Source organism: Hemiscyllium ocellatum, chromosome 2, assembly GCF_020745735.1.
Source record: "Hemiscyllium ocellatum isolate sHemOce1 chromosome 2, sHemOce1.pat.X.cur, whole genome shotgun sequence".
Taxonomy (NCBI): domain Eukaryota; kingdom Metazoa; phylum Chordata; class Chondrichthyes; order Orectolobiformes; family Hemiscylliidae; genus Hemiscyllium; species Hemiscyllium ocellatum.
Genome location: NC_083402.1, coordinates 30234585 through 30257799, shown reverse-complemented (window position 1 = coordinate 30257799; position 23215 = coordinate 30234585). Strand labels below are relative to the sequence as shown.

The 23215-nt window shown below is 42.4% G+C and overlaps 1 protein-coding gene across 1 annotated transcript in view; it reads left to right on the top strand.

Annotated features, from left to right (window-relative positions):
* Positions 1-23215, top strand: part of LOC132827005 (ufm1-specific protease 2-like) — a 66872-nt gene that overhangs the window by 21254 nt on the left and 22403 nt on the right. The window contains exons 4-5 of the mRNA XM_060843341.1: positions 11598-11661; positions 20775-20929. Of these exons, the coding sequence (XP_060699324.1) occupies positions 11598-11661; positions 20775-20929 (219 nt within the window). The remainder of the gene's footprint in view (positions 1-11597; positions 11662-20774; positions 20930-23215) is intronic.

The following is a 23215-nucleotide window of genomic DNA, read 5'->3' as shown; positions in this document are numbered from 1 at the left end:
TCTTTACCATTCATGATTTCACACTGTGTATCTGATTTGATACTGGTTCAGACATTAACAACCTTTCATTCTGGTTGTTGAGGAACTGCTATTCAAGGTTGACGGTAGGTGCAGGAGTAGGCCATTCTGCCCTTCGAGCCTGCACCACCATTCAATATGATCATGGCCGATCATCCTTAATCAATATCCTGTTCCAGCCTTATCTCCATAACCCTTGATTCCACTATCCTTGAGAGCTCTATCCAACTCTTTCTTAAATGAATCCAGAGACTGGGCCTCCACTGTCCTCTGGGAAAGAGCATTCCACACAGCCACCACTCTCTGGGTGAAGAAGTTTCTCCTTATCTCTGTCCTAAATGGTCTACCCCGGATTTTTAAGCTGTGTCCTCTGGTTTGGCACTCACCCATCAGCGGAAACATGTTTCCTGCTGCCAGAGTGTCCAAACCTTTAATAACCTTATATGTCTCAATCAGATCCCCTCTCAGTCTTCTAAACTCAAGGGTATACAAGCCCAGTTGCTCCAGTCTTTCGGTGTAAGGTAGTCCCGCCATTCCAGGAATTAACCTCGTGAACCTACGCTGCACTCCCTCAATAGTCAGAATGTCTTTCCTCAAATTTGGAGACCAGAACTGCACACAGTTCTCCAGGTGTGATCTCACCAGGGCCCTGTACAGCTGCAGAAGAACCTCTTTGCTTCTATATTCAATCCCTCTTGTTATGAAGGCCAGCATGCTATTAGTCTTCTTCACTTTATGCTTTACCTGCATGCTTACCTTCATTGACTGGTGTACAAGAACACCCAGATCTCTCTGTACTGCCCCTTTACCTAAATTGATTCCATTTAGGTAGTAATCTGCCTTCCTGTTCTTGCCACCAAAGTGGATAACCATACATTTATCCACATTAAACTGCATCTGCCATGCATCTGACCACTCACCTAACTTGTCCAGGTCACCCTGTAATCTCCTAACATCCTCCTCACATTTCACCCTGCCACCCAGCTTAATATCATCAGCAAATTTGCTAATGTTATTGCTAATACCATCTTCTATATCATTAACATATATTGTAAAAAGCTGTGGTCCTAGTACTGATCCCTGCGGTATCCCACTGGTCACTGCCTGCCATCCCGAAATGGAGCCATTTATCACTACTCTTTGTTTCCTATCAGCCAACCAACTTTCAATCCAAGTTAGTACTTTGCCCCCAATACCATACGCCCTAACTTTGCTCACTAACCTCCTATGTGGGACTTTATCAAAAGCTTTCTGAAAGTCCAGGTACACTGCATCTACTGGATCTCCCTCATCCATCTTCAGAGGTATAGCCTCAAAAAGTTCCAAAAGATTAGTCAAGCATGACTTCCCCTTCATTAATCCGTGATGACTCTGACCTATCCTGTTACTACTATCCAGATGCGTCGTAATTTCATCCTTTATAATAGACTCCAGCATCTTTCCCACCACTGAGGTCAGACTAACTGGTCTATAGTTTCCTGCTTTCTCTCTCCCACCTTTCTTAAAAAGTGGTATAACATTAGCCATCCTCCAATCCTCAGGAACTGATCCCGAATCTATCGAACTTAAAAATAATCACCAATGCATCCACGATTTCTCGAGCCACCTCCTTCAGTACCCTGGGATGTAGACCATCAGCCCCCGTGGACTTATCAACCTTCAGACCTAACAGTCTCTCCAACACCAATTCCTGGCAAATATAAATTCCCTTAAGTTCAGGTTGAGCTAGACCTATTTTTAGTCAGTAAGAAAATTAAGGTCTATGTGGAAAAGACAGGAAAGTGAGTTGATTATTGGATAAGCCATAATCTCATTGAATGGTGGAGTATATTCAGTGGGCTGAATGGCCCTGTCTGCACCTATGTCTTGTTTTGTCTTACCTATTCACTAGGTTCTGGGTAATCCAAGATTGAGGATGGGAAAAATTTCTGGCTGTAACAGCTGCTCCCTTTTTGAGTTATTTTAGGTGTTGAAGTTGATTTCCTCAAAATCCAGAAGCAGCAATTTTTTTTATATGCTGTCGCATTGTTTTGGAACTTTGGAGAAAAAAGTCAAAACAACGGCACTTTTAAAAGGGAGAGGAACAGACATGGTCAGGTCAGTGCAGGAGAGAGAGAGAAAGAAACCCACACTGTGAACGGACAGCAGTGAACCTGCGCAGTTACTGTCTTTGCTGTTGAATTCATGTATCGCTGGACATCAGAGTGCGTCTAGGAAAAGGAACAAACAGAGAAATTCATAACTGTTCTTGGAGGAACCTGTTTTGTAGAGGTCACAGCACAGATAAGTGAATAGTTTTAAGTATAGCCTTGCTGTAAATTTACAATAGTGAACAGAGTGGTTCTTTCTTGATTATATGTTTTATTGAGATATGTTTCTTGATTAAATTTAAAAATATAACCCATAAGTATTAAGTTAGCCTGGAGCAGTGTTTTGTAGAGGAATAAAATGGTGCTATTTTCTGGGTCTGTGGATTGTAAGAAGCAAAAATGGCCCTTTATAGAGTGATATGCTCTTGTTGGATGTGGGAGTTTAGGGAGAGTTTGTGTTACTGAGGATTATATCTGCAATAAATCCTGTTGGTTGCAAATCGTATCAGATTGAATGGATCGGTTGGAGCGACAGTTGGAGGCAATGATGAATTTACAGGAGCAAGGAGTGTGATTGTTGGCAGTTATAGGAAGGGAGAAAAGTTGCAGATACAGTCACGTAGATGGGTTAATTCCAGGAAAGGTAAGAGCTGGTTAGGTAGTGCAGGAGTCTTCTGTGGCTATCCCCAACAAGTATGCTGTTTTGGAAAATGTAGGAGATGATGGATTCTCAGGGGAATGTAACATGGACAGACAAGTTTCTGATATCGAGACTAGCTCTAATGCAATTAAGGGTACGTCAGGTTCCATGAGATTGATTATGTTAGGGGAGTCTCTAGTCCCAGGCACAGACAGACGTTTCTGTGCCAGCAGCGAAAAATCAGAATGGGGTGTTCCTTCCCAGGTGCCAGAATCAAGAATGTCTCAGAGAGGAAAGAAAATGTTCTCAAGGGGGTGAGTACCCAGCAGGAGGTCATTGTGCACATTGGAACCAACAATATAGGAAGAGAAAAGGATGGGATTCTGAAGGGAGAATATAGAGGGTTTAGCAGGAATTTAAAAAGGATGTCCTCGAGTAAAAATGTTTGGATTACTCCCGGTGCTACGAGTTGATGAAGGTAGGAAGGAGGATCGAGCAGATGAATGTATAACTGAGGAGCTGGTGTATGGGAGAAAGGTTCACATTTTTGGACCATTGGAATATCTTCTGGGGGAGAAATGACCTGTATAAGAAGAACAGATCGCACCTGAACTAAAAGGCAGGGAGATTTGATAGAGCTGCTTGAGAGGATTTAAGCTGGTAAGGTGGGGGTTGGGACCCAGGGAGCTGGTGAGGAAAGAAATCAATCTGAGACTGGTACAGTTGAGAAAAGAAGTAAGTCAAACAGTCAGAGCAGACAGGGACAAAGCAGAGGACAAATTAGAACTGATAAATTAAATTGCATTTATTTCAATGCAAGAGGCCTAACAGGGAAGGCAGATGAACCCAGGGCATGGTTAGGAACATGGGACTGGGATATCATAGCAATTACAGAAACGTGACTCAGGGACGGACAGGACTGGCAGCTTAATATTCCAGGATACGAATGTTGCAGGAAGGACACAAAGTACACAAACCAGACATCCCACTCAGACCCATAGTATCACTACCAGGGACACCAGCATACAAACTGGCCAAAGAACTACAACAAAAGCTGAAACACCTAGTCAGCGGATCCAAACACTCCATACAATCAACACAGGAATTCTTGGACATCATCAGGAATACACACATAGACAAAGAAGAAACCATGGTATCATTCGACGTGACAGCACTGTTCACATCGATTGACAAAACCCTAGCCAGAGAAACAATAGCCAACCTACTGGACTTACATAACAGAACACAGGAGGCCGAACCTATCAACAAGGACGGCATACTTAAACTACTAGACTTGTGCCTCACCACACACTTTACATTCAACAATCAGATATACGAACAAATCAACGGAACACTCATGGGATCACCAATCTCGGGACTCATAGCAGAGGCAGTTATGCAAAGGTTAGAACATACAGCCCTACCACAAATCCAACCCAAACTCTGGATCAGATACGTCAATGACACCTTTGTCATCATCAAAAACACAGAAATAGAAAAAACACACCGAATCATCAACGCCACACTCACAGGAATACGATTCACGAGAGAAGAGGAAAAGGATAGCCAACTCCCATTCCTAGACGTGTTAGTAGAGAGAACACCCAACGGAGAATTCACCACAAGGGTACACAGGAAACCAACACACACAGACCAAGTCCTAAACTATGAAAGTAACAACCCCAACACACACAAACGAAGCTGCATCAGGACACTATTCAAAAGAGCCACAACACACTGCAGTACACCAGAACTACGAAAAGAGGAAGAGGAACACCTATACAAGGTATTCGCCAAAAACGGATACCCACGCATCTTTATCACCAGATGCCTAAGAGATAGACCACGGAACGAGGACATGCCACAACCAAAAGGACTAGCCACACTACCATACGTCAGGAGCGTCTCAGAGCTGACAGCCAGACTACTGCGACCCTTAGGACTCATAACAGCACACAAGCCAACTTCCACACTCAGACAACAACTCACTAGAATAAAGGACCCAATAGCCAGCACGAGCCAAACTAACGTAGTTTACAAAATACCATGCAAGGACTGCACAAAACACTATATAGGACAAACAGGAAGACAGCTAACAATCCGCATCCATGAACATCAGCTAGCCACGAAACGACACGACCAGCTATCCCTAGTAGCCATACACTCAGACAACCAGGAACATGAATTTGACTGGGAAAACACTACCATCATAGGACAAGCCAGACAGCGAACAGCCAGGGAATTCCTAGAGGCATGGCATTCATCCACAAACTCCATTAACAGACACATAGACCTGGACCCCATATACAAACCACTACAGCTGAAATTGACACCCGGAAGCGGCAAGAACATCCATCAACAGACACATCGACCTGGACCCCACATACAAACTACTACAGCTGAAACTGACACCCGGAAGCGGCAAGAACAAACCAATATAAATACCGGAAGAAACATCAAAGCAGCGCTTCACAGGAGGCTCCAATAGCACTGATGATGTTCCCTAGCCAGGGAACGAAACGTTTGCAGCAAAAACTTCCAGCTCGGCGAACAGAACCACAACAAAGGACAGAAATGGAGGCAAGAGAGGAAGGATAATGGCGTTTTTGATCAGGGATAGTATTACAGCTGTACTGAAGGAGGGTATTCCTGGAAATACATCCAGGGAAGTTATTTGGGTGGAACTGAGGAATAAGAAAGGGATAATCACCTTATTGGGATTGTACGATAGACCCCTAATAGTCAGCAGGTAATTGAGAAACAAATTTGTAAGGAGATCTCTGTTAACTGTAAGAATAATAGGGTGGTTATGGTAGGGAATTTTAACTTTCTAAACATAGACTAGGACTGCCATAGTGTTAAGGGTTTAATTGGAGAAAAATTTGTTAAGTGTGTACAAGAAAATATTCTGATTCAGTACTAGAGAATATGTAAAATTTGACCTCCTCTTGGGAAATAAGGCAGGGCAGGTGACTGAGGTGTCAGTGGGGGAGCACTTTGGGGCCAGTGACCATAATTCTATTAGATTTAAAATAGTGTTGGAAAAGGATAGACCGGATCTAAAAATTGAAGTTCTAAACTGGAGGAAGACAAATTTTGACAGTACTGGGCAAGAACTTTCAAAAGCTGATTGGGAGGCAGATGTTCGCAGATAAAGGGATGGCTGGAAAATGAGAAGCTTTCAGAAATGAGATAATGATAGTCCAAAGATAGTATATTCCTGATAGGGTGAAAGAAAAGACTGGTAGGTGTAGGGAATGCTGGATGACTAAAGAAATTGAGCGTTTGGTTAAAGACGGAAGCATATGTCAGGTCTGGACAGGATAGATCGAGTGAATCCTTAGAGTATAAAGGCAGTAGGAGTATACTTAAAAAGGAAATCAGGAGGGCAAAAGGGGGACATAAGATAGCTTTGGCAAACAAAGTTAAGGAGAATCCAAAGGGTTTTATAAATACTTTATGGACAAACGCATAACAAGGGAGAGAATAGGGCCCGTCAAAGATCAGCAAGGCGGCCTTTGTGTGGAGCCACAGGAAATAGGGGAGATACTAAACGAATATTTTGCATCTGTGTTTACTGAGAAGAAGGACATGGAAGATATAGAATGTAGGGAAATAGATGGTGACATCTTGAAAAATGTCCATATTTCAGAGGATGAAGTGCAGGATGTCTTGAAAGGCATAAAATTGGATATAGACCCAGGACCTGATCAGGTGTACCCTAGAACTCTGTGAGAAGCTAGGGAAGTGATTGCTGGGCCCTTTGCTGAGATATTTGTATCATCAATAGTAACAGGTGAGGTGCCAAAAGACTGGGGGTTGGCTAACATGGTGCCACTGTTTAAGAAAGATGGCCAGGACAAACCAGAGAACTATAGACCTGATGTCAGGTGGTGGGCAAGTTGTTGGAGGGAATCCTGAGGGACAGGATTTAGATATATTTGGAAAGGCAAGGACTGATTAGGGATAGTCACCATGGCTTTGTGCATGGGAAATCGTGTATCACAAATTTGATTGAGTGTTTTGAAGAAGTAACAGAAGATTGATCAGGGCAGAGCAGTAGACGTGATCCGTATGGACTTCAGTTAGGCGTTCGTCAAGGTTCCCCATGGGAGATTGGTCAACAAGGTTAGATCTCATGGAATACAGGGAGAACTAGCCATTTGGATACAAAACTGGCTTGAAGATAGATGACAGAGAGGAGGGTCGTTTTTCACACAGGAGTGCCACAAGGATCAGTGCTGGGTCCACATTTATATAAATGATTTTAAATGTCAGCATAAGAGGTATAGTTAGGAAGTTTGCAGATGACACCAAAATTGGAGGTGTAGTGGACAGCAAAGAAGGTTACCTCAGATTACAACAGGATCTTGATCAGACGGGCCAATGGGCTGAGGAGTGACAGATGAAGTTTAATTTAGGTAAATGCGAGGTGCTGCATTTTGGAAAAGCAAATCTCATCAGGACTTCTACACTTAATGGTAAGGTGCTAGAGAGTGTTGCTGAACAATGAGACCTTAGAACGCAGGTTCATAGCTCCTTGAAAGTAGAGTCGCAGGTAGATAGGACAGTGAAGAAGGTGTTTGGTATGCTTTCCTTTATTGGTCAGAGTATTGAGTCCATGAATTGGGAGGTCATGTTGCAGCTGTACAGGAAATTGGTTAAGCTAACTTTGCAATATTGCATGCAGTTCTGGCCTCCTTCCTATCGGAAGGATGTTGTGAAACTTGAAAGGGTTCAGAAAAGATTTACAAGGATGTTTCCAGGGTTGGAGGATTTGAGCTATAGGGAGAGGTTGAATAAACTGGGGCTGTTTTCCCTGGAGTTTCGGAGACTGAGAGATGACCTTCTAGAGGTTTATAAAATAATAAGGGGCATGGATATGCTAAATAGACAAAGTCTTTTCCCTGGAGTGGGAGACACCAGACTAGAGGGCATAGGTTAAGGGTGAGAGGGGAAAGATATAAAAGAGACCTAAGGGGCAGAGGGTGGTATGTGTATGGAATGAGCTGCCAGAGGAAGTGGTGGAGGCTAGTACTATTGCAACATTTAAAAGGCATCTGGATGGGTATTTGAATAGGAAGGGTTTGGAGGGATATGGGCTGGGTGCTAGCAGGTGGGACTAGTTTGGGTTGGGATATCTGGTTGGCATGGACAAGTTGGACCGAAGGGTTTGTTTCTGTGCTGTATATCTCTGACTCTAAGACCCACTTCCCTATTCGAGGATATGGTGCTATTGACCATTGCAAATTTGGCCTCCTTTTCTGAGAAGCATGTAGCTGGCTATGAACGGAGTGCAACAGAAGTTTACGAGGTTGATTCTTGTGATGGAAAGACTGACATACAGAGAGACTGGATCGATTAGGACTATATTGACTGATGTTTAGAAGAATGAAGGGGTAATTTCATTGAAACCTGCAAATTTTAATAGGACTAGGCAGGGTAAAAGCAATGACATTTCCAATAACCGATGAGTCCAGATCCAGGGATCACAGTCTAAGGATATCAAGTAGATTGATTGATTGGTTGATATATTTTCATTTGTATTTAAAGAAAAAAAATGCAGTGAAAAGCTTCAACTCTCGCCACACTCTGGCGCCATTTTGAGTAACATAGAAGTAAAAATAAGTCATTTAGGAGTGAGAGGAAGAAATGTTTCTTCACCAACACAGTGTTGAACCTGTAGAACTGGAAGTTAAACTAAAATCCTGGTTCTGTAGAAGCCTGACCTCATCTGTTCATGCTGCTTCTATTGTTCCATCTTCAATAGTGAAATCCACATGGCCTCATAAGCTGTTTAATTCATTGTCTTGGAACAGACCACTCTCTAACTCTGACTCAATCTCTCTTCATTACATCAAAGGACAAAATAAATGTCTTTAAGCATGGTATCATCATACACTAATCTTTGCTGCAATTTATTTCTTTAATTTGATGCGATCCTTAACTTCACTATTAAACCATTGTATGGCTATCCTCTTCCTAGAATCTTCCTTCCTCTCTGGAATATGTCTTTGGTGTGAGCCATGAGCTATTTTCTTAAATGTCTTCTTTGTTCGTCAGCCATCTTTACTGCTAATTTTCTTGTCCACTCTGAACAGCTCTGGTTTTATTCCTTTGCAATTATGCTCACTTAAGTTGAGCAGTTATTTCCGACGCAGATCCCTCTTCAAGCTGAATTCTATCATGTTATGGTTACTGTTTCCTAAAGGATCTTTTACACTGAAATTATTTATTAAACCTCCTTCATTACATCTGATTCAAAATTCCCTGAGCCCTGGTTGAATCCACAACATATTGATCCAGGAAACTTCCCTGAATACATTTTATGTATTCTTCCTTTTACTTGAAAGACTTGAAATATTCAACAATCCAACTCACCAATCAGTTTAATCCCCTGTGCATGCCTTTTATCCTCTCCCACTTACCTCCTGCTTTGCAGAGTTTACTACTTATAGCAAACCCTCGTTAAAGTAGCACTGTCATCTTACGCACCTCTGTTCCCCTTTGTACTTCTGTTGCACTTTCTGTCAAATTTCCACTTTGCATTAAATTTTCAACCGTAGGCAGTAGCTCACTTGACCTTTCTGTCTGTCTCTCACTCTCTCACACTCTCACACTCTCTCACACTCTCACTCACTCACTCACTCACAGAGAGAGTGTATGTGTGTGTGTCGACGACCCACACTCCTGCAGTCCCTCAATGATTGCTCCTCCTTTTATTCTTTTGTTGCTCATCCTTAATTACTTTGACAATGTGATCCTGAGTCTTCTATTTGAACTGTGCAGTCCATATGACACCGATACACATACAGATACCAAATGTTTGGTCTGTTTTCTTTCTCTTCTCTGATGTTTCTGTAGTGATTGATACAGTTGAGTGGCTTGCCACACCATTCAGGGAGCAGACATTAATCACCCATTTTGCTGTGAGTCTGAAGTCCCATATAGGCTAGATGAGGTAAGGATGACAGAAACCTTCAATAAAGAACATCTGAACTGGGCAAGTTGTTATGGCAATTGATATTTTCATGACGCCATTACTGAGACTAGGTTTCAATTCCATACATTTATTAACTAATTGAATTTAAAATTTGAAACTCCTGAGGATCTGTTGGTACAGTCAAGGTTAGGTTCAGCAATCATGTTACAGGTTGTGATAGGATATCATTCTGCTGCAGATCCTCCACAATGACTCATGGATATTCAGTTTTGAAATGCAACACATATGCTAAATCTTGTTGAGACAGGTGAAAGCAGCACAATACGATGGCATGAGTATGGACTATGAAATCCAAACTTTGCTTCTCTAAAGTGGTCACACTTATCTTTGTTTTCATGGTTAGATGCATCTGTGATTGGTAGATGAGTGAAATCCAATACACTTTTCCCTCATGTTGGTTCACTCACTATTTTCCACAGGTCCTTATTGACAGATATATCTTTCAGGACTCTGTCAACTAAGTCAGTTTAACGTCTTCCAGCCATTTTTGGTGGTAAACACAATGGTCTTGCTTTTGCCTATACAAAGATGGCAGCAGCGGGCAGGGCAGCGTTTGGGATCCTGTACCCGGGCTTGTCCTGCTCCTCCTCTGCATTTTTCTATTATTCTTTTTCCTTCTCCCTCTTCCTCAAACTTATCTTGTAAAGCAAGTTCTTTAGCAGGAGGCAGCTTCGATGGGCTCTGGAATGATGGCAGCATTTTCAGAGGCAGCAAGGCTACAGAGTCGATCACTGTAGGCCCTTCACAATGGGCTAGATAGCCCGAAGCGGACACTCAGTGGCATGGTATGGCTGAAAAGCCAGAGCAAGACACTGTCTCGGCATCATGGCATGGGCTGGAAAGCCCGAAAGGCGAGACTCTTCATGTGGCAAGCCATGGGTTGGTGTAGCCTGAAGCGGGACATTCAGTGGCAGGGTGTGGGCTGATGTAGCCCAGAGGGGGACACTCCATGCAGTATAGCATGGGCTGAAAAGCCCAGAGCGGGACACAGTGTCTCGGCATCATTGCATGGCCTGGAAAGCTCAAAGGGAGAGTCTCTTCATGTGGCAAATCATGGGCTGATGTAGCCCGGAGCAGGACACTCTCGCCAGCTTGACGTGGGCTTGGAAACCCGAAGCAGGGCGCACTCTGCGGTATGGCGTGGGCTGGAAAGCCCAAAACAAGACATCTCGCTAGCTTGGCATGGGCTGGAAAGCTCGAAGCGGGTTTCTGACGGCAGTATGCTGCAGCAGCAGAGAAGAAAAAATTGGACTTTCTTTAAGTTATCTTTCTTTATTCTGTGAATAGCGCTTATGTAAGAGCAGTAGTACACACTTTTCACTGTATTTTTCTTGAATCCACTTGACAATAAAGGATTTAAATTCATGTTACCACTTTTTGCTGACTAGCTGGTCTTTTGGAGGATTCTTCCAATAAGTATTCAGATTTCAGGAAAGAAGATGCATAGGGCCAGTTGGGTTGGCAGACTACTTTGTCTTTTCTGTTGCCTCAGCTATTACAGACTGTTCTGTCTCATTATGTTCTTATTAGACTTCCTAATTGTGATTTGTTACAACTGAGTGAAATACTCAGCAGAAAAGATCTGGACCCAGCATGGGCCAGGATGGCTGCTTACCCTCCTTAATATTGGAGTAGGTTGCATGGGTTTTACAGCTGTCTACTAAATGCCTTGATTGCTGTTATTTTATATTGTAACTGTTATTTTACCTGTGGATTAAAAAGTACTTCAGTGAGGAGAAATGTTTCAGCAAGTTGAAAATCAATAGATTTATTAAATGAATGGAAATGATGAGTTATGTGCAAATGGCTCTATTTGTATGATGTCTTATCACAATTTTTATTTCAGCATTGAAGTCAATGACTACCTTAAAAGGATTCCTGCAAGGAAATCTGTAAAGATTAAACCTCTGGTAAGCCTATATATTTTTGAAAATGGTTTGTTTTTATTTCAAATGTTTCTGCAACACATCTAATGATTTTAAGAAATTCAGCCAGTTTTTGCTTGTTCTGCATTTTGGAAGGCAAATCAGGGCAGGACTTATGCACTTAATGGTAAGGTCCAAGGGAGTGTTGCTGAACAAAGACCTTGGAGTGCAAGTTTATAGTTCCTTGGAAGTGGAGTCACAGGTAGTTAGGATAGTGAAGAAGGTGTTTGGTATGCTGCTTTTATTGGTCAGTGCATTGAATTTGAGTTGAGAGGTCATGTTGCCGCTGTACATGACACTGGTTAGGCCACTATTGGAATACTTCATGCAATTCTGGCCCCTCTGCTATAGGATGAATATTGTGAAACTTGAAAGGGTTCAGCAAAGATTTATAAGAATGTTGTAGAGACTGGGGGATTGAGAATAAGGGGTTTGTGTAAGCTGGGGCTACTTTCTCTGGAGTGTTGGATGCTCAAGGGTGGCCATATAGAAGTTTATAAAATCAGGAGGGGCATGGATAGGGTTAAAACTCAAGATCTTTTCCCTGGGATAGGGGAGTCCCAAACTAGAGGGATAGGTGAGGGGGGAAAGATTGAAAAGGATCTAAGGGGCAACGTTTTCACACAAAAGATGGTATGTGTATGGAATTAGCTGCCAGAGGAAGTGGTGGAGACTGGTACAATTACAACATTTAAATGGCATCTGCATGGGCATATGCATAGAATGGGTTTAGAGGGATATGGGCCAAATGCTGGAAAATGGACTAGATTAATTTAGAATATCTAGTCAGAATGGACGAGTTGGACCAAAGGATCTGTTTCCATGCTGTGACTCCCAATATACAGTAAGATAAACTTAACTAGCTTCACTGGCAATGTGGATACTTCATTTTGTAAATGTGGGTAATAAATTCACGTATAGATTGGTGCTTCCAAATCATTTTGAATTCATTTGTGGCCAAGAAAAGATGGGTTTGCTAGAGGCATCATTATTGTTTAATGTTGATCCCATACTGGATATTTGGGGTTTTCCGGTTCTCATACTCCATGTATACAATATGTATATTGTGTAATTGTGCTGACACATCAGAATGGTCTTTGGTGACCATGATCATTACATGAAGGCTTTTTTTTTGGTAACTGTGTTTTGCTAACTTTTTATTGATTTGTATTCGGAGTTTTTTCAGAATTTGTCTTTGCAGTACAAGGCTTGCTTCCAAATGCAATACCCACCAGCTTGTTTGTTTGCTGTACTCCTAAATCATAGATCCAGAGCATTGTATGGTCATTTTGAACAGAAGGTCTATGAAATGATGTCATCTGCCCCGACAGCCTAGGGTGCACCTGGACTCAGTCATCATTGCTGACATCAGATTGGCCTTCTTGAGAGTGAATCCACAAAAAACAACTGGACTGGATGGAGTCTCCAGCTGTGCTCTCCGTTCCTGCACAGTCTAGCTGGCAGGAATATTCATAAATAACATTAATCTCTCCATGCTCTGATCTGAGGTTCCCACCTGTTTCAAGAATACCACTATTGCCACAGTGCCAAAGCAACATCAGGCAATGCACCCTAATGACTACCACCTGGTGGCTCTGATGTCCATCATAATTAAGTGTTTTGAGAGGTCAGTAATGGCACACATTAACTCCAGCCCCACAGATTGCCTTGATCCACTCCAATTTGTCTACCATCACAATAGGTCCATGGCAGACGTCATCTCCCTGGCCCTACACTCAACCCTGGAGCATCTGGATAACAAGGATGCTGTCATTGACTTGAACTGTACTTCTTGAGTTTAGCTCCATGTTCAGCACCTTAATTACAACAAAACTCCTCTCCAAACTCCAAGACCAAGGATTCTGCTCTCCTCTCTGCAATTTCCTGACCCGTGTTATGAAGACGTGGGTGTACTATACCTTTTTAAGAGAGTAAAAGCTAGTAGTGACAGCACCAAGTGTTCTCAATAAGACACAATGTAATGTTCTGCAGCTACTGGGGTAGCTGGTTGCCTGGAAACAACAAAACAGATTCAATTTAGGCCAATCAGTTTAAATTATATCCTGAAAAATATCAAATTCCAGTAAAGTTTGGATTGAGTATATTGACAATCTTAAAAGCCAATAAAACAATCCGACGTTTTGGGTTATAAGAGAAAATTGAATAGGTGGGAGGAGAACTCCATCAGACCAACTGCTAGTCAGAGGTACTACTAGAGAAGGAGTTTGCACAGAGAAAAACCTTAACACTGACCTGGAGAGCCAATCTACCGACGAAGATAAAGAGAAGATTTGATCACTGGCTGGTTTTTAAAATTTGAATTTTCCTGTAAATCTTAATTGGGAGTTTTATCAGACTAGTATTATAGAAGGGAAGGTAAAGATAGGTGAGAGAGAGGAGGTGTAAATAGTTGAGTTAATTATTCTCCGTTATACTTTAAGAAATAAAATTTCTGATTTTTACTTTAAATAGATCTTGACCTCTCGAATTTTCACAGATGACTTCACGGGATAAATCTTTTTTGTGTTGCTGGTTTAAATTAAGCAGGAGGGTTTACCCCATGTCGTAAGGGGAGGGGAGACAAAGAAACTGGTGAAGTCGGTGTTGATGCTGTATGATTGGAGGGTCCCAAGGTGGAAGGTGAGGCATTCTTCCTCCAGTCGTCATGTGGCTTGGATTTGGTTGTGGAGGAAGCTGCCCAGGACTTGAGTGACCTCGGAGGAGTTGAAGTGGTTGACCAACAGGTTGGTGGAGTTGTTTGATGCGTGTGTCCCAGAGATGTTCCCTGAAACATTCTGCAAATTGGCGTCCTGTCTACCTATTGTGGAGGAAACCACATCGAGAGCAACAGGCTCAGTGGATGAGGAGTTTAAATGTGCAGGAAAATCTCTGCTGGATATGAAAGGATCCTTTGGGATGGAGGTGACGGGGAGGTTCTGGCGCAGGTTTTACACATCTTGGGGCAGCAAGGGAAGGTGCCAGGCATGGAGGGGGCTTGGTGGAGGTCTTGGACCTAATGAGAGAGTCCGGGAGCGAATGGTCTCTGCGAAACGCAGATAAGGGTGGGGAGGGAAATACATCTCTGGTGGTGGGGTCTGATTGTAGGTGGAGGAAATGGCAGAGGATAATGCGCACTATCTGGAGATTAGTGGGGTGGAAAGTGAGGATCAGCACATCTCCTCCTCTTCCCACACCTTCACCCTTGAACCACACTCCTCCAACTGCAACAAGGATAGAACCTGCCTCGTCCTTCACCCCACTAATTTCCTGATTCAGCGCATTAACCTCTGCTATTTTCACCACCAACAATCAGATCACCCCACCAGAGAGATATTTCCCTCCCCACCCCATCTGCGTTTCGCAGAGACCATTCACTCCGCAACTTCCTCGTTAGGCCCATGCCCCCCCACCAATCAACCCATCCACAGCACTTTCCCTTGCCACAGCAAGAGGTGTAAAACCTGCTTCTACACCTCCCCCTCACCTCCGTCCAAGGCCCCAAAGGGTCCTTGCACATCCACAGGGATTTTCCTGCATAATCAAACACTTCACCTACTGTATCCGTTGCTCTCGATGTGGTGCCCTCTACGTTGGGGAGACAGGACGCCAACTCGTGAAATATTTCAGGGAACATCTCTGGGACATATGCACCAAACAATTCTATTGCCCTGTGGCCAACCACTTCAATACCCCTCCCGCTCTGCGAAGAACATGCTGATTCTGGGCCGCCTCCACCGCCAATTCCAAGCCACCCGACAACTGGAGGAAGAACACCTCATCTTCTGCCATGGGACCCTCCAACTACACAGCATCAACATTGACTTCACCAGTTTTTTGTTACCTCCCCTCCCCCCATCCCATCCCAGATCCAACCCTCCATTAAGTTACTGCCCTCTTGAACTGTCCTACCTGTCCATCTTCTTTCTCTCCCTCTGTCTAAACCCTCCCCATAGACCGATCATTATTACCCCTCACCTGCAGTGAGTCTGACACGAAAGTCGGTGGAGTTGTGGACAGCGAAGAAGGATGTGGCAGGTTACAGCGGGATATAGATAAGTTGCAGAGCTGGGCAGAAAGGTGGCAAATGGAGTTCATTGTAGCTAAGTGTGAAGTCATTCACTTTGGTAGTAGTAACAAGAAGATGGATTACTGGGCTAATGGTAAGCTACTTGGTAGTGTGGATGAGCAGAGGGATCTTGATGTCCATGTACACAGATCTCTGAAAGTTGCCACCCAGGTAAATGGTGCTGTGAAGAAGGCATATGGTGTACTGGGCTTTATTGGTAGAGGAATTGAGTTCCGGAGTCCTGAGGTCATGTTGCAACTGTATAAGACTCTGGTGCGGCCTCATCTGGAGTATTGTGTGCAGTTTTGGTCGCCATACTATAGGAAGGATGTGGAGGCATTGGAACGAGTGCAGAGGAGGTTTACCAGGATGTTGCCTGGCATGGTAGGAAGATCTTATGAGGAAAGGCTGAGGCACTTGCGGCTGTTCTCATTGGAGAAAAGAAGGTTTAGGGGAGATTTGATAGAGGTGTACAAGTTGTACAAGGTAGGTATCGGTCCAGTCAAGGATAGTAGTGGGAAGTTGTGTGTGGAGGCGGAGGAGATTGGAGAGACACTAAATCAATACTTTTCATCAGTATTCACTCAGGAACAGGACACTGTTGCTGATGTGAATATGGAGTCACAAATGATTAGAATGGATGGCCTGGAAATATGCAGGGAAGAGGTTCTGGGAATATTGGAGAGGATGAAAATAGATAAGTCTCCTGGGCCTAATGGCATTTACCCTAGGATCCTATGGGAAGCTAGGGAGGAGATAGCAGAGCCATTGGCCTGGATTTTTATGTCGTCATTGTCAACGGGAATAGTACCAGAGGACTGGAGGATAGCGAATGTGGTCCCCTTGTTCAAGAAAGGGAGTAGGGATAGCCCTAGTAACTATAGGCCAGTGAGTCTGACTTCAGTGGTGGGCAAAGTCTTAGAGAGAATGGTAAGGGATAAGATTTATGAACATCTGGATAGGAATAACGTGATCAAGGATAGCCAGCATGGTTTTGTGAAGGGCAGGTCGTGCCTCACAAACCTTATTGAGTTCTTTGAGAAGGTGACTAAGGAAGTGGACGAGGGTAAAGCAGTAGATGTTGTGTATATGGATTTTAGTAAGGCGTTCGATAAGGTTCCCCATGGTAGGCTAATGCTAAAACTACGGAGGTATGGCATTGAGGATACATTAGAGGTTTGGATTAGGAATTGGCTGGCTGGAAGGAGACAGAGGGTAGTAGTTGATTGACTATGTTCATCTTGGAGTGCAGTTACTAGCGGTGTACCACAAGGATCTGTTTTGGGACCATTGCTTTTTGTTATCTTTATAAATGATCTAGAGGAAGGGCTTGAAAGCTGGGTAAGCAAGTTTGCGGATGACACAAAAGTCGGTGGAGTTGTGGATAGTGAGGAAGGAAGTGGTAGGTTACAGCGGGATATAGATAAGTTGCAAAGCTGGGCAGAAATGTGGCAAATGGAATTCAATGTAGCTAAGTGTGAAGTCATTCACTTTGGTAGGAGTAACAAGAAGATGGATTACTGGGCTAATGGTAGGCTACTTGGTAGTGTGGATGAGCAGAGGGATCTTGGTGTCCATGTACACAGATCTCTGAAAGTTGCCACCCAGGTAAATAGTGCTGTGAGGAAGGCATATGGTGTACTGGGCTTTATTGGTAGAGGAATTGAGTTCCGGAGTCCTGAGGTCATGTTGCAACTGTATAAGACTCTGGTGCGGCCTCATCTGGAGTATTGTGTGCAGTTTTGGTCGCCATACTATAGGAAGGATGTGGAGGCATTGGATGAGTGCAGAGGAGGTTTACCAGGATGTTGCCTGGAATGGTAGGAAAATCTTATGAGGAAAGGCTGAGGCACTTGGGGCTGTTCTCATTGGAGAAGAGAAGGTTTAGGGGAGATTTGATAGAGGTGTATAAGATGATTAGGGGTTTAGATAGGGTCGACACTGAGAACCTTTTACCGTTAATGGAGTCAGGTGTTACTAGGGGACACAGCTTTAAATTAAGGGGTGGTAGGTATAGGACAGATATTAGGGGTAGATTCTTTACACAGCGGGTTGTGAGTCCATGGAATGCCCTGCCAGTAGCAGTGGTGAACTCTCCTTCTTTATGGTCGTTTAAGCGGGCATTGGATAGGCATTTGGAAGTTATTGGGCTAGTGTAGGTTAGATAGGATTCGGTCGGCGCAACATCGAGGGCCGAAGGGCCTGTACTGCGCTGTATCTTTCTATGTTCTATGTTCTATGATTAGGGGTTTAGATAGGGTTGACAGTGAGAACCTTTTTCCGCTAATGGAGTCAGCTGCTACTAGGGGACACAGCTTTAAATTAAGGGGTGGTAGGTATAGACAGATGTTAGGGGTAGATTCTTTACTCAGCGGGTTGTGAGTTCATGGAATGCCCTGCTAGTAGCAGTGGTGGACTCTCCCTCTTTATGGTCATTTAAGCGGACATTGGATAAGCATATGGAGGTTATTGGGCTAGTGTAGATTAGGTAGGCTTCGGTCGGCGCAACATCAAGGGCCGAAGGGCCTGTACTGCGCTGTATTTTTCTATGTTTCTATGTCACCCAGCTACCTCTTTGCCACACACACACACACACACACACACACACACACACACACACACACACACACACACACACACCTGATAAAGGACTTATGCCTGAACGTCTTCTGCTCCTTGGATCCCGTCTGATCTGTGATGTTTCTCCAGGCCGCACTTTTCAACTCATGGTTAAAAGGATCCTAACAGACACAGTGACCGCCAGAAGAGCATGTTTAAAGAGATAGCAGAAGTTGGCTATTAACAAATTCAGTTCCTGATAGTTAGTTCTGTTAAGCCTGGAAGAGACCCTATGACAATTGTAGAGTCATAGAGATATACTGTACGGAAACAGACCCTTCGGTCCAACTTGTTCATGCCAACCAGATATCCTAACCTAATCTAGTCCTGTTTGCAGCATTTGGCCCATTTCCCTCTTTAAATCCTTTCTATTCATGTACCTATCCAGATGCCTTTTAAATGCTGTAATTGTACCAGCCTCTATCACTTCCTCTGGTAACTCATTCCATACACGTATCACCCTCTGTGTGAAAACGTTGCCTCTTATGTACCTTTTATATCTTTCCCCTCTCACCCTAAACCTATGCCCTCTAGTTCTGGACTCCCTCACCACAAGGAAAAGACCTTGTCTATTTATCCTACCCATTCCCCTCATGATTTATAAACCTCTAGAAGGTCACTCCTCAGCCCCCGATGCTCCAGTGAAAAGCCCCAGCCTATTCAATCTCTCCGTATAGCTCAAATCCTCCAACCCTGGCAACATTCTTGTCAATCTTTTCTGAATCCTTTCAAGTTTCACAATATCCTTCCAATCGGAAGGAAACTAGAATTGCATGCAATATTCCAAAAGTGGCCTAACCAATGTTTTGTACAGCCACAACATGACCTCCCAACTCCTATACTCAATGCTCTGACCAATAAAGGAACGCATACCAAACGCCTTCTTCACTGTCCTATCTACCTGCAACTCTACTTTCAAGGAACTATGAACCTGCACTTAATGGTCTCTTTGTTCAGCAACACTCCCCAGGACCTTACCATTAAGAGTATAAGTTTTGCTCTGATTTGCTTTTCCAAAATTATCTAAATTAAACTCCATTTGCCACTCCTCAGCCCATTGGCCCATCTGATCAAGATCCCATTTTACTCTGAGATAACCTTCTTCACTGTCCACTACACATCTAATTTTGGTGTAACCTACTAACTTACTAATTATATCTCCTATGTTCATATCCAAATCATTTATATAAATGATGAAAAGCAATGGATCTAGCACCAATCCTTGTGGCATACCACTGCTCACAGGCCTCCAGTCTGAGAAGCAACCCTCCACCACCATCCACTGACCTCTACCTTCGAATCCAAATGGCTAGTTCTCTCTATATTCCATGAGATCTAATCTTGCCACTCAGTCTCCAAAACACAGCAATTTGGAAAGAGTTAATCAGACTATTTATGAGGAGGCAGAATTTAATTCTTTTGAATTATGTTTTCTGGGAAATATTTCTGGGCTGCTGCTGAGACAGTATGAGATTTGAAAGTGCTCTGCCCAGCCTGATATATCAGCTTCTGGAAACCCAAAGAATAAAATGTTGAGTTTTAAGTATCACTGCCCTTGCATGGGTGAACTGGGAGCATGATCATGAAGAAATTTCCAGAAAAGCAGCCAAGGAGTTCATAACTTGTGATACAATGCATCATGAAAGCCTTTTAAGTAATCTAGCCAGTTTTGTTGTCTGTTTATTGCTTGACTGTGTTTGTCTGTCTGTCTTGGTGTGAATGGGGGCTAAAAATAAATGTTTTAGGCATAAAACACAGACATTAATGAGCTTACAGTGTTTAACTTTCCTTCTGCTAAAGTTACTGTGTATCTAATAAGTAGTTAATTCTTTAAGATATAAGACCTGTGTCTTGAAAATTAATTATTTGCAAAGTTTGGGATGGGTTATTCAAAAGTCTAGTTAGGGATCATTTGAGTGACTTTGGGTGTCTTCGGATTTACACAGAAGTAGAAAGGCTGATTTGGTTCGGCTATCTGTCACCATGTTGTAACAGAGGTGAAGTCCACTTTTTCTCATCGAACTTTTTAATAATGGAAATGACTGATAGACTCAATGAAGAATAAGAATGGTTGGAAGGATAATTTACAAAACTGGATACTATCTCTCTGAGAACATAAGAAGGCTTGATCATGGTACTTACAATAATGTTCTGTGTCTTTTGCATGAAATCCCACAGTTCTATCCATTTAGTTTTGCAGGCAGTAGTTGATTTCCTCGTGTAATGCATTAATGTTTGAGAAACCAGAAAATATTTCAAATTTGTAAGTAAAATCAATTCAAATAGAGGTCAGTAAATACACTTTGCAAAGATGTCTCAGATTAACATGCATATTACTTTCTCAGGACTTGATGGTGAAATGGTATTTTTTGTGAAGAGATATTTTAATAACTCATTTTGTTCTTACTTTCAGAAAGTTGTAAACCTAGAGCTTTTGTTTGAATTGACAAGACCTGATGTCTTTGAAATTGTAACTATACAGAACAATAAAAATTCACGAATCCACTTCAGACTGATTCTCCCCGTTGATGTGGTCGTATTTGCTAATCCAGAGGATGATTGGGGACAGTACGTATTGTTCTATTTATTAACAATGCAACATACAATCCATAGTCAGTAATATTTCGGTAAAATCATTTTAAACATTTTATAACATCTTAGACTAAATGTTTTCTTCAGGCATTGAAGCCAGCTTTCCAAAATTATCTGGTTTTATTCTGAGGTACTTAAGCATACTTTGTGATAATGGACTGGATTGTCGAGATACACGCAATTTCTATTTCTTTTATATCCTTTGGTATTGACTTAAGTATGTTTCGGAAAATTTTATATTTTCCCTTGTGTTGCTATTGACTTGTTCTTAAAACAGTGTTTATTAAACCATGTTTTTATGTTAAACATCACACAACACCAGGTTATAGTCCAACAGGTTTAATTGGAAGCACACTAGCTTTCGGAGGGACGCTCCTTCATCAGGTGATTGTGGAGGGCTCGATCGTAACACAGAATTTATAGCAAAAGTTTGCAGTGTGATGTAACTGAAATTATACATTGAAAAATTGATTGTCTGTTAAGCCTTTCATCTGTTAGAATACAGTGATAGTTTCACTTCTTTCATGTGTAAATCACAAAACCTTTTTTTTAAAAAGTTGCATTCTCGGGTTAGCTGTTAACAATGGTGATAGCTAGACAATATGTTGAATTCAACATATGTTCAACATATTGTCTAGTTATCACCATTGTTAACAGCTGACGCGAGAATGCAACTTTTTTTAAAAAAAAGGTTTTGTGATTTACATATGAAAGAAGTGAAACTATCGCTGCATTCTAACAGATAAGGCTTAACAGACAATCAATTTTTCAATGTATAATTTCAGTTACATCACACTGCAAATTTTTGCTATAAATTCTGTGTTACGATCGAGCCCTCCACAATCACCTGATGAAGGAGCGTCGCTCCGAAAGCTAGTGTGCTTCTAATTAAACCTGTTGGACTATAACCTGGTGTTGTGTGATTTTTAACTTTGTACACCCAGTCCAACACCGGCATCTCCAAATCATGTTTTTATGAGTAAGTTGCAGCAAAAATAACATGGTGGTAAATCAATAAATGAGGAAGAACGTCAAAATTATTTCAAAATAAAATTTGTACACTGAACTCCACAAGAATACATTTACAGTGAACATTGATCCCCTTCCAGTCTTAAAGGGACAAGTCAATATCATGGAAGTATCATTGAATTTTGCAATACAGGAGACCAGTTGACCTATCGTGTCTTTACTATCTTCTGAAAGAGCAACCTAGCTGGTCTAATTCTTCGGCCCCATCTCCATAGCCCTATAAATTCATTGCTTTCAAATATACATCCAGCTCTCTTTTGAATCTTCATATGAAATCTGCTTCCACTACTCTCCCAGACAACACATTGCAATTCCTAACAACTTTTAATTCTTGACTAAAGAAGTTTCTCCTCATTTCATTCCTAGCCCTCTGGCTGACACCTGAATAATGCAATGTCTTGTAAATATATTCATCCCTTCCTTGCGTCGACCATTAGTGAAGTAACCTCATCCCTTTTCCTTAGTTAATTCTCTGTTAGCAACCATGCAACTTCTCTGCGTGATTTTACAAACCATTCAAAAGTAACTAATTGCCAAAACAACCAAACTTGGTGGTTTGGCAAACGTTGAGGGTGATATAACAACTGCCAAAAGGACATGGGTGAGCAGAATGATTAGACAGATGGCAGGTAGAAATAGAGTGACAGAGATGTACAGCACGGTCCAACTCGTTCACACCGACCAGATATCCTAACCTAATCTAGTCCCATTTGCCAGCACTTGGCCCAATCCCTCTAAACCCTTCCTATTTATATACTCATTCAGATGTCTTTTAAATGCTGTAATTGTACCAGCCTCCACCACTTCCTCTGGCAACTCATTCTATACATGTACCACCCTCTATGTGAAAATGTTGCCCCTTAAGTCCCTTAAATCTATGCTCTCTCGTTCCGGACTCCCTCACCCCAGGGAAAAGACCTGATCTATTTATTCTATCAGTGTCCCTCATGATTTTATGAAACTGTATAAAGTCACCCCTCAGATTCCAATGCCCCAGGAAAAATAGCCCCAGCCTATTCAGCCTTACCTTGTTGCTCAAATCCTTCAATCCTGGGAACATCCTTTTCCAAATTGCAGCACCTTGCATTTATCTAAATTTAAACCATCTGCCACTCCGCAGCCTATTGGCCCATCTGATCAAAATCCCATTGTACTTTAATGTAATCTTCTTTGCTGTCCACTACATGTCCAGTTTTGGTGTCATCTACAAACTTGCTAACAATACCTCTTATG